This window comes from Camelus ferus, chromosome 3 (assembly GCF_009834535.1).
Source record: "Camelus ferus isolate YT-003-E chromosome 3, BCGSAC_Cfer_1.0, whole genome shotgun sequence".
Taxonomy (NCBI): Eukaryota; Metazoa; Chordata; class Mammalia; order Artiodactyla; family Camelidae; genus Camelus; species Camelus ferus.
The window spans coordinates 98,082,566-98,095,574 of record NC_045698.1 but is presented as its reverse complement, the minus strand read 5'-3'; the positions used below and the strand labels follow the sequence as shown (position 1 = coordinate 98,095,574).

Below are 13,009 nucleotides of genomic sequence, written 5' to 3'. Positions count from 1 at the left end.
ATATAAAACAAAAGTTATTAAAGAATGGAAACCCTCTAAATCTGAGCTAAGAATTTTGGTTGAATTTATAGCTAATTGAATAAATCTGAATTAAAATAATAAAGAAACATACACTATGAAACTATACTTCAGGAAATACAAGCTAAAATGGACTTTCTATATAATCTCTTACAAGCTGGATAATTATATAGCACAGGGAAAGTATAAGCAATATAAAATTAACTTAAATACTCAATATTCAAATATTTAAATATTCAAAGTTGCTACCAAAAAAACCCTATAAATATTAATACATATATAGAGTACCTTTGTAGCATGCAAGTGTAAGAGCACTTTCTTTGAATTCGTTAGAATGAGTGTTGATGCCTGCCCCATGATCTAGAAGAACTCTTGCAACTTCCACATGACCTGCACTGGCTGCTTCCATTAAGGGGGTATGTCCATTTTCATTATGATCTTCTATATTTGCTCCTTCATTAAGTAGCACTTTCACAATATCAACAAATCCTCCAGCACAGGCGTAAGTCAGTGCAGTATTTCCTAACAAAGAACAAAAAGAAACATAAAATTATGATAAAAATCGTATGATTATACTTAGATAAAGCTACTGCTCTAGTTCTCTCTCTCCAATTACCTTACACAAACCATTAGAACTATCATCTCAAGTTTCTTTCTTCTTTTGGTTAGAAGTATCATCTTAATTTTTTTACTGATTAAAAGGTTTATTATAAACAGGCCAATTTACCCCGTCCTTATTTCCTTCATTTGTAAAATAAGATTAAGTGCCATTTTCAAAAATCACTTTCAACATATTTTAATCTAAAATATTCTAATGTACCATTTGAAAGTGTTCCTTTTTCTTTCAACACTGTAACAACTTAAAAACCCTTAATATTTTCTTTCTTTGTATATTCATTTCTTTATTTTCTTTTACCTCTCTTTGTCTTTATAGATTTATTCATAAGACAATTCATTGTTTTAGGTACATTTTCTTCCTGAAACATATCTTTAATCTACATGTATGCGACACAGTGAGACAGACATAAATCCCTCTCAGCATAATACCTTCAAAAGAATAATTTATTTAAAAGATCATTATCCCCTCATTTGCCACTTATTTCTTTCCTGATTTTTTTTAATTCTTATTTTTTATTGAAGTATAGTCAATTTCACAACATTAGTTTCAGGTGTACAGCAAAGTGATTCAGTTATACATATAAATGCATATAATTTTTTGTTTTGTTTTGAGGACTTTTATTTATTAAAGGGAGTAGAGAGATTGTTTAACCATCCAACAGTATGAGACTGAAGAAGATTATTTCAAAGGTTCAGAAAGAAAACTATCATTTCAGAACCTAATTTGCTCAGAATTCAACTGTTCAACAGTCTCAGACACTAAGGATATTAATATTACCACAACTAAGACAAGGTGGTCAGCAAAGTGACCTAAAATCCCTTCTAGGAAGTTGTGCTCAGTATAAAAATAAATTAGGCTACATTTAACATACACTTAATGGTATGAAACACTGATATGCTTTCATTATTTAAATTGTCTTTTAAACCATGTGGTTGTATCACTGAATCTGAGGAATCTACCTATAACTCAAGACATATGACCAAAGCTTATAAATAACAAAAAGAGTTGTCCTTACGAGATAGCTTTCATGCTGCCACAGAGTATCTTATTATTACTGCATTCTGAACACTTGACATGAAAAACCCTATATAAAGTTTTGACTCTCAGGTTAACCCATAACCTAAAATCAAGGGAGTTGTAGTTAAATGAGATAAAGAATTGTAAAAGATACGGTTCATAAATTTGCCTCCTTATACATTATATATCATTGTGGCCAAAAAGAATTGTCCCCAGCAGAAAAACTGTCAATCTTGACCAAACAGAATCTAAGTGTGTTTTAAAGATAGATATTTTGAAGATATCAAATTAAGCTGTATTTTACTCAGAGACTCAACAAGGGCTGATTTTTCTGTAGGTTTACAATTGGTTTTCCCTAGGAATCAAATTTTTATCTCTCAGGTTATAATTAATTATATCAATTTATCTTCCTCAAATTAACACATCATTTTCTACATACCTGTTGCAGACTGGGAGTTGACATCTGCATCATGAAGAAGTAATAATTTCACAATATCTAAATAACCTCCACTGGATGCTGCCATTAGGGGTGTTATATCTCCTTTATTCCCCCTATCTTCAACATTAGCATGCATAGCAAGCAATACCTTTAAAACACATACACACACAGAGAAAAATTGTCAATTCTTACTACTTATAGCATTTCTAAAGAATAAACTGAATCTGGGAAGATACTCTTTTAGAGAAGAGGTCAGGAAAAATTAAAAAAAAAATCGTCTTTTAGAAAAATATGCCAGTGTTCACTGCTCAAAACACCAGGTTAGATGATATATTTTATAATACAATTCATTACATATTAATCTTCAAGTAAAATAGGGAACCACATTAATCATCCAGCTATAAAATCTAACTGCTCCTGCCAAAGAATTTGTGTTATGCACTGGATTATCTAGCAAGAGAACAGGAAAACTATACTCACAAGACATAAACTAACCAGTAAACACATGGCTATTTCCCCAAATTGTTTGAAGAGAAAAAAAAATTAAAAGAATTAGGGTAATCCAGATGAAATGAAAATAAATAACATCTTCCATTATAGTTGTATATTATTTCTAAGGGCAAGTTTAAAATATTTTTATTATTTCTATGTGTGTCTTATTCATTAGGACTACTCGAGTAACTGGCAGAAAAATGGACTATGCCCAGTTGCAGGAACAGGCAACAAAAATTAATTATACGTTAGTTTCTATTTTACCTACTGCCAAAAAGGAAAGACCTTGACTTCTAATTATAATTTCTTTTATTAATGATGAAAATAAATAAAACATTAAAACTTCCCTAATTTAGATTACTAAAGATTATTTCTGCTTACTTGTGCTAATTCATAATACCCAGCTGAACAAGCCAAACACAGAAGGCTTTCTCCTTCTTCTGTATGTTCATTTACACTTCTGCCTTCATCTAGCAATTTACGAACAGCATTCACATCCCCATCTGAACAAGCTTCTGCCAGACTGCGACTGAAAACAAAACCAACACAGAAAGACTCAAGGTCCTATGATAATGAATTAAATACATAGTTAGTCGTACACAGAAAGTGTTAATATAGTAAGGGAAAAAATTATTTGAACATCTTGTTTGCAATACTAATTATTCATGTACATGAACCAAGCCAGAAAGGCAGTAAGTGAATTTGAAAATAGCTGTCATTTTTATTTTTCAAGATGTCCTAACATATTGTCATATTAAATTTTAAATAAAGTTTAAAAAGCACTAGATGCACAAGTTTTTCTGATTTTTTTTTAAATGGAGGGACTGGGATTGAACCCAGGACATCGTGCATGCTAAGCATGCGCTCTGCCACTGAGCTATACCCACCCACCCTCCAATGTACAAGTTTTTAAGCTAATGTAATTAATTCCCAAAGACATGTAGGATATTAAGTCAGTTTTTTTTTTTTTTTTTTGAGGCAGGGGAGGATTAGGTTTTTATTTGTTTATTTATTTTTTACTGGAGGTACTGGGTATTGAACCCAGGACCTCATGCATCCTATGCATGTACTCTACCACTGAGCTGTACCCTTCCTCCTCCCACCCCAAAGACGTGGGATATAATCCTATGGCTTAAAATTTTATTTGGTAACAATAGAAGGTAAACATCTAAGTAAAATTTTTACTGCAGAATGACTAACAAAATCAGTGAATCTCAAACTTTAATGTGCACACCAATCACCCATGTTTCTTGTTAAAATGTAGATTCTGATTCAGTAGATCCAAGGTGGGTTCTGAAATTCTACATTTCTAAAAAGTTCTCAAGTGATGCTGATGCTGTTAGTCCATGGACCATATCTGAGTAGGAAGGACCTAGATTATTGCATAGTAACCCATTTCATTTATTATTACTCAAGTGGTCAGTTTATAGTTTACTATTACAACCTTTAGAACAAGAAGTAACGTTCTTAGAAATGAAAACCAGGCACTGAACTGAATACCCAGCAAAAGTCATTAAACACATACGTGTCCACTTGTCCTGCATTGTGGCTGTTTTCCGCCCTCATCCGTGTCAGTGCGGCAGCAGCTTCATCCAGTGCACAACTTACTGAGGATGTCAGTCTTCGGAGTACTTCAGGATCTGCAAAGGCTTTACCATCAGCAGTTGACAATTTGCCAATTCCTTCAGTGTGCATCAGACAGTGCAGAGGGGAAAAAAAGCATAAAAGTGTAAACTATAATTACATTTCAGTATTATCTACGACAAAAATGGCATAGTCTCCACATACAAAGCTGATTATTTCAATTTTGCCACTAATGTCAAAAGGTCATTGCATAACTACCTATATTTTAGTCTTTCCACCTTTATACATAATATTAATTTGTCCTCTACCTAACTCCAAATATAACTTAATACAATATTTACTGTAGCAAATGAATGAGATTTCTATTAAAGTATATAAATAGTCATAGCATAAGATCTCTAGTACAGGATCATATTTGTCTATCCTATGAATTACAACAAACAATCCAACAGTTTCTTCCTTTGGCTAAATAGCCACCTAGAACCATTTTCTGGGGCATAATTGTAAATTAAAATAAATTAAATCTCATATTTAATATTTATTATGTGCTTATGTTACACTAGACACTAGGGAAACAAAAAGGAGTAAGACATAATTCCTGTCCTTACAGAGCTCACAATCTGGTAGGTCTAAGTTGCCAAAAAGTCTTTTCCTCTAGATTCAGTGAGGAATCCTTGACTACTGTAACAGAAAATCTCAATAATATCACCACCTGTTACTGCTGAAACTGAGAGAATAGTCAATAACATTTTGCAGAACAACAAAAAAAAGAAGGAAGTTAAAACTTGCCCAACAAGATGTAAAATATATTGCAATGCTATTCATATGATAGTATGATACTTGCACAGAAAAGGGATAATTATATCAAGAATGTATAATAGAGGCCAAAAATTTAAAAAAAGAAGAAAAAGAAGAAGACCTTAGATCATTCATTTGTGAATTCAGTATATGTTAAAGGTAACATTTCAAATCAGTGAGACAGGAGGGCTTATTTATTTCCTAAACACTGTTCAGAAATTGGCTACCATTTGAAAATTAAGTAAGATCCCTAATTCATACCATTTACAAAAATAGATACCAGATAGGTTTAAATAAAACTTGAAAAGTACCATTATACTATGTAGTATTTTTCTATTGCTGATGCTTTTCTAAGCAGAGACCAAATCTCAAAAGCTATACTTTAATAAAAAGTTAGTAAATAATACTAAACATTTTTAATTTCAATAAAAATTTCTATATAATTAAAGATACTATAAATAAAGTTAAAGCAAAATAAAAACTGGAAAAATCAATACCCAATGAATTTTTATCATCACTTATAAAGAGCTACCATACAACTTAATGATCATACTAAATGAACACAAATTATGAAACTGACCCCCCCCCCAAAAAAGACTGAGATGTGAGGCCCTTTCAAAACTGCTCATAGAAATGTTTACTGGCACAATCTTGGGGGGCCAATTTGACAAGTTATCAAAATTTTAAGGGGGGAGGGTATAGCTCAGTGGTAGAGTGCACACCTAGCATGCACAGGGTCCTGGGTTCAATTCTCAATACCCCTGTTTAAAAAATAAACAATAAAGAAACCTAAAAAATTACCTCTCCCTATTAAAAAAAAATTTTTTTTAAGTGCAAATATCCTGACTCAGTGATACCACTGTCTAGGAACCTGTCCTATGAAGATAGATGTACAAGTAAGAAAAGTGATAGATATATATGGATATAAACTACAGTATTATTTATGATAACAAAAAAATTTAGAAAGAACCTAAATATCCTTCAATAAGGATTTGGTAAAATAAACTGGTACATCCAAGAGACAGAATATTATCTTACCCTTCAAAGAAGGAGAAAGATCAACAAATCATTTCACAATAACTTAAGTGAAAAAAAAAAGAAAGTTATAATTTGTAGAATATGATCCTGTTGCACTTTTTAAAAAATCATGTATATTCAAACATACACGTGTTTATATAACTTCAAGGGAAAGTCAGGAAGTATATGTAAACCTTGACAAGTATATGTAAACCTTGACAATGAGCAGACCTTATAATCTATTTAATACATTTCATATTGTTTTAGCTACTTTATATTATGCATTACATTTATAATTTAGAAAATAATTTTTTAAAATTCTTCTTGAAATGGCCTTAATTCCTAATTTTCTTTAAGGATCTTAAGAAAGAATCTTTAAAAAAATTTCAATTTTATCTTTTCAGTTAAAATAATGTCAAGAATTCTATCTTCCTTAAGAAGCCTAGTAATATTTAACACATTCTAAACATAAGCAAGTTTCTTCTGTATAACACAGGGAACTATATTCAATATCTTTTAGTAACCTATAATGAAAAATATGAAAATGAATTTATATATGTATATGTATCACTGAAATATTATGCTGTACACCAGAAATTGGCACAACATTGTAAACTGACTATACTTAAATATAAATAAATAAATAAACCCACAAACCTAAGTCTAAAAATTCCTCTTAAATGTTATAGGCTCAACACAATGTCCAAAAAGCAAATGAAATGCTAAAGCACAAAACAAAAGTATTCATTAAACAACTGACTTGCTTAAGGCTTAGAATATTTAAAAATACATCTGAAAATTTCTTTGGATACAATATCATATCCAACACTGTCTGGAGTTTAAATTGCCAAAATATACAAAATTTTAAAATTCAATAATTTCCAACACCTCCCAGAAGACCAAGTCATGATTTTCAAGGTTTATTTTCTAACAATATAGGTATGAAAAGCAAGCAATTCTATGGTATATTGCTGCTTATATTAGATATGCCATGAACCTAAAGAGAAAAGGACAAAAGAAAAATGCTCAAAGTACGAGAAAAGAGCCCTGAGTGAGAATCAGGAAGTGGCAAGAAAAAAGAGAAATGAGTTTAAAATCCTTAGTTAGGGGTTATGGAGTAGTGCTCACAACATGAATGAAGTGTCAGCCTAAACCAGAGAGCAGATGTACTATCATTTACTAAAAAAGCTTGGTCTGGGAAAAAAAGTTAAATTAGTTCAGAGAAAGAGAAGAAAAATGCCTTTCTTCCACATTTCTCTCTGCTCTTACTCTAAGCAAAACAAATGTAAGGTTCCAAAGAACAGGGGGAAAAAAAAAAAAAGAAAGTGGCCATGGCACTCCCATTTCAGGAATCTCATGACTACCTCTAAATCACAACTAAGAGACTCAAGAAAACCAAAGGGAGGGACAGCAATGCAATTATTAATGTGATCTTTAAACCCTTTTAAAGAATCACTAGTCTTACTCTAACTTAAACAATCTTCTGCTAGATACTTAAATATTTTGTTCAATCTAATTTTAAGTTTTTATCAGTTCCAGAAAGACACATCAGATAGACTAAAAGTCAATCAGCTACAAACTGTACCTGTGCTTTTCCGTAAGAGGACAACGTTAAAGGAATACCAATATCAAGTAAACACATTCCTAGCATACTATCTATGTCTTTCCAAGAATAATATAAAAATACTCAATTTCTTTTAGTGCCTACTTTTCCTCTATTCATTATTTGGTCAAATGCAACATTTTTTTTCTTCCTTCAACATGAAATGTGCTAAAAGGCTGCTGTGATTTTTATGAATACCTATCTTTAATATTATGCTTATTAAAGTAGTCAGAAACTAAACAAAATTTTCTATGCTTTTAAAAACTTTATTTTGAACGTTCTGCATTTTAATAACTTTAACATGGGATAAGGAATAAACGTGGCACTCTAACAAGTTTCTAGGCAGTATTTTAAAAAATAACCTGTAAATTCATCTAGATTAAATTCTTATATATGTGTAATGTGCACATATATTTATATTAAAATAGTAAATATAGGGAGTATTATACAAAGTGAACATACCTTGAAATCAATATACAAAGGCTAGAAAAAGTTAATTTCCTTCTTAAAACAATTTCAGGAGATAAAAGGCTTTCATTACAGTGTAATGGAAATTTTGTACAAAAAATTATGAACAGGTTCTACAATTTAAAATAATTATAAGTATACATTATTTGAAGAAATCATACTTATCACAGGTTTTTCTTTTCTGCTGCTTCACAACAAAAAAACTGACATAGCTTGGTATATTTTGGTCCAATTTTGTGTTCAATTTTTATTTAAGTGTCTTTTAGGTAAAAAACAGCAATCTATAATTTACATATAGATTAAAGTCAGTAAGTAACTAGCCACACGCAGAGTTAACTAAATGAGTTAAAAGACTCATAATTTGATAGATTAAATTTATCTCCTACATTTTAATTTTATAATATAATTGGTAATAAGTTTTCCTTGATAACTAGCTGATTATCTAAAACCTTAAAAATGTCACTGTTGAGCCCAGAAATCACTCAGAGAACTTTTATCCAAGAATTTTTAAACATAAAACATGAATGTTTCCTTTAGGAAATTTAAAAAAAAAATTTACAGAGATTTCAGACTTCATATACAGAATTTGGGGATACTCTTGTATAACTTTGTACAGAGATCTAAATTTTTAAAGAGATAAAAAGGAGAAAACAAAAAATAAAGTACCTGCTGCTTCTAGCAATGCTTCTAGTCGTGCCTGTGTCTCTGGATCCACAGTGCGTAAGTCTGTTCCTTCTGCAGTACTTGATAAGAATATCTCTGAGGTTGTTTTAAGCACTGGGTTATCCAGATCTTCTTGGTCCAAAATAAATGATTCAACCTGTTTATAAATTAAAGATGCAATATTGATGAAACTGATCTTAGTATCATTAGAATAACTGTAATTTAAGGTAACATGACTTCTAATTTGGAATTTCAATATAACGAAATAAATTACTGTAGAAACATGGGGGCTATGGGAAGGGACTTTGAGGAAGACTCCTGACTATCTGCTTGTCTTCAGACATAACTAGATATAACCCAGATACACCAGATTCAAGTTTCCTGGAGAGCAGTGAATCTTTTGTGCCTACCACAAACCCTGAAAAACAGCATTAAAAAAAAAAAAAAATCAAACAAGTACATCAACATAGCCCCTATGAAGATGTATACAGTAATAGACAGCAAAAAGACTAGATAGATAGCATAGATAGGTTATTAAGGTATAGTTTTTCCTCTCCTTTAATCAAGTTAATCAATTTTGACTCAAACTAAAGAAAGTAAGATTTAACTCACTGCCAAATAACTCAACTGCTCTAGACAGGAAAACTCTGTAAGGTTAGGAATAATACCCATTTGTTCACTGTGCTATCCTCTGGGCCTAAGAATACCTCATAATAGTAGTTATGCAATACATATCTGTTGAAATGAATGAGCAAAATCAACTTATGAACATAAATATGCAATCTCTAATTTCAAATCAAGTTAATTCTAAATGATTTTTCTTAGCAAATGAAATATGCACAACTTTTATGGGAATCTGGAAATGTGTATCAAAATGCTTTAAAAAGTGCATGCCCTTTGATGTGGTAATTCCATTAAAAAAAATCTATTAAAAAGTTATTTGAATGCCAGACAAAATGTCCAAGGATGTTCATTACAGCATTAATTAAAATTCCAAAAATGAAGGGGAAAAAACTACAATAGGGAATTTGGTAAGTACATTTTGTACATTCACAGGATGGACTACTACGAAGTCATTAAAAACACTGCTTTCGAAGCATATTTAATACATTGCATGAGAAAACATAAAATTAAGTGAAAACCATAAGATTTAAAACAGTATGACCTATATTTTTCTAAAAGTACGTATTTACATATATGTAAACATGAAGAGGAACATATGAGTACTCATATATACAATTATGAGTACCTATTTATATGCCTATGTATGACTATGATATGTAAATATGCTTAACCAGGGAGGTTACCTAACTACATTATTTAGAATATTTGGCTAGTTGGTCACCAATTTTCACAATGGACACCAAATAAAGATATCCTAGTAAAGATAGTAAAGTTACAATGATGGAGATGTCTTATTATCTAGTATATACTACAATTTTACAAAATAAACCTTTAACTTCAGATCCAATAACACTGAGCCATGTACTATGTTGCAATACAGCTTCTTTAATATGTAATTACAAAGATGCCATTCTAGAACTATACCAATAGATAAATGTAGACTACCAGTTTTCAAATGATTTGAAAGGAAATTGCTTGTATAATAAAGAGCTTGTTGCAAGCTCAAGAAATTATTAGGTGTTTGCAGATACACACACCTGCCAGTTGTGAGGACAGATAAAACCACCATTCCAAATTCTGGAATTTATTCAAAATGATATTTAGATGTTATGCCTATCTTATAAAAAGCAGTGGTCTGATGCAGCATTACACATATTATAGAGACAAATACAGATTGTATCATGTAACATCTAAAAAATCCAAGTTAAGGATTTCCAATTCTCTCCCATACATTCTCCAGTATTTAACGAAGTCTTGTTTTCTACAAAGTACCATTAGAGTACAAAAATGTGGTAGAAGAAATGTCAAAGACAAAAACAACTATCACAAAAGGCCTCCAAGAGAAATAAATGGTACAACAATATGCATTAAGAGACAGAAATCATTTGCAGCCCCAGTAACTTAAGAAGACTTTGCACAGAGAATATAAGCTAGGCTTTGAAGGATGCATAGAATTTCAGTAAGTGGTCACACATCAGGGTGGAGATGTAAGGGAATGGGAAAAAAAAAAAGGGCTTGAAGATGCATTTAGAAAGTGATGAATGATTTGCTCTCAAACAATAAAAAATCATTCGTACACTACCAGTAGAAGTATAAATGATGAAGCCACTATAGGAAACTGGCAGTTCTTCAAAAACTAAACACAGAATTACCATATGACCCAGCAATTCCATTTCTATGTACCCATGTACGAAGACTGAAAACATACATATTCATCACAAAAACTTGCATAAAGAAGTTCACTGCTGTATTATGCATAAAAGACAGAAAGTGGAAACAACCTAAATGTCCGTTAATTAGTAAGTGGATAAATAAAATGTGGTATATCTATACAATGGAATATTATTCAGCCATAAAATGGAGTAGGTACTGACATAGATAAACCTTGAAAACATCATGCTTAGTGAAAGAAGCCAGACATAAGTCACATATTGTATGATTTCATTTACATGAAATATCCAGCACAGGCAAATCCACAAAGATTAGTGGTTTCCTGAGGAGTCAGGGAAGGAGGAATAGGAGTGACTAGTAATGGGTCTGAAGTTTCTTTTTGGAATGATGAAAATGCCTGGAACTAGACAGTGGTAAATACTGCCCAATCTTGTGAATATACTAAAAACCACTTGAATCATATACTTAAAATGCTGAATTCCATCGTAAATTAAATCTCAAATTAAAAAACAAAAAACCATAAGGTATCTAGAGTACAACTATGGCTTTAGGCTAGAAAGAACAACTGGAGATAGATTTGAGTAAGACTATGTACAAGGTGGCAGATTGCTCATTGCTTACCTGGTCACCATCACTAGGAAGAGAGAATCAGTAGCAATGTCATCCTGGGTGTCAGTAATTACTAGTATCACATGCACAAACAGCATATTCCTAAGTGCTTGGGAAGAATCAAGTTCAGAAGAAACACACAAAATAGAGATGTGCCCCTTGCCTTCAGAGGACTTGTATTTTCCCTTTAAAAATTAAAATTCATGCAGGGAGGGTATAGCTCAGTGGTAAAGTGCATGCTTAGCATCCATGAGGTCCTCGGTTCAATCCACAGTACCTCCGTTAAAATAAATAAACCTAATTACCTCCCTCTCCTCCCAAAATAAATAAGTAAAATATTTTTTTAAAATTACAATTCATAAGACAATTTACTGAGTTTAATTCTCCTACATCTTAAGAGTGCACATAAATTCAAGTTTCAGACAACAATGCATAAAGGAAAGAATATTGCACTAGAAATTAGGAGAATTAGATTCAAGTCTCAGTTCTATCAGGTATTGTGTGTGACTTCAGACATAACACTCAACCTTTCCAACATTCAATTTCTTCCTCAGTAAACAAAGACAATACTTGCCCTGCCTACCTTACAGTGTTACTGAAATGATGAGATAAGGTAAAAAGCATTCTGAAAATAAAACACTGTATAAATGTAACTTTTAGAAAATAATTACATGTAATTACAACTCTTCTGTCCTGTCCCTCACCACAGTGTCTTATTTTCTATGCCTTTTCAAACTGGAAGAATGATACTCACTGATAATCTAGCATGGTACACTTTGATCAGTGTTCACCTGAATTTTTCTTTACATTTTATTAATATTTTCCACCTTGTATTGAGTTACAATTGACATATAATGTTGTATAAGTTTTACTTGTAGGACATAATGATTTTGTATATGTACATATTGGGAAATGAATACCACAATAAGTTAACATCTATCATCTCACAGTTATAATTTTTTTTCCTTGTAAGGATCACCTGAATTTTCAAGTGTAGTTTTAGGCATTTTATTTTTAAGTTCTGACCCACAAGATCAAATTTTAAACATCTGTAACATTTGTGGGAAAAATCTTAAATTCCCAGAATGAGTTATAGTTATACATAACCATACACATAAATGACTTAAATACATTTGTATCAAATAGATGTGCCAAAAAGCACTCAATTCTAATACTTCCTTTGTCCTACTCTAACATTTTAAAAGCCTGTGTCAATGTGGAATTAATAAAAGGACAAAATATCCAGTTATGCCTATTACTTTGGGAATATTTGGGGAACTGATTTAGGCAATTCATAAATATACTACCTGATAAACCTGCTGAAACACATACTGTTGCAACTCAAATTGTGACAGCATTACCTCAGCCAGTCAAGATGGAAACCATT

At 31.5% G+C, this 13,009-nt stretch overlaps 1 protein-coding gene across 13 annotated transcripts in view; it reads right to left on the bottom strand.

Moving 5' to 3' along the window:
* The window catches only part of LOC102509932 (ankyrin repeat and KH domain-containing protein 1), a 112,320-nt gene that overhangs the window by 81,398 nt on the left and 17,913 nt on the right, over positions 1–13,009 (bottom strand). For all 13 annotated transcript variants that reach the window (XM_032476890.1, XM_032476892.1, XM_032476881.1 and 10 more), the window contains exons 2-6: positions 8,722–8,875; positions 4,111–4,267; positions 2,967–3,114; positions 2,094–2,241; positions 307–540 (exon numbers count right to left, since the gene is read on the bottom strand). In XM_032476890.1, the coding sequence (XP_032332781.1) occupies positions 307–540; positions 2,094–2,241; positions 2,967–3,114; positions 4,111–4,267; positions 8,722–8,875 (841 nt within the window). The remainder of the gene's footprint in view (positions 1–306; positions 541–2,093; positions 2,242–2,966; positions 3,115–4,110; positions 4,268–8,721; positions 8,876–13,009) is intronic.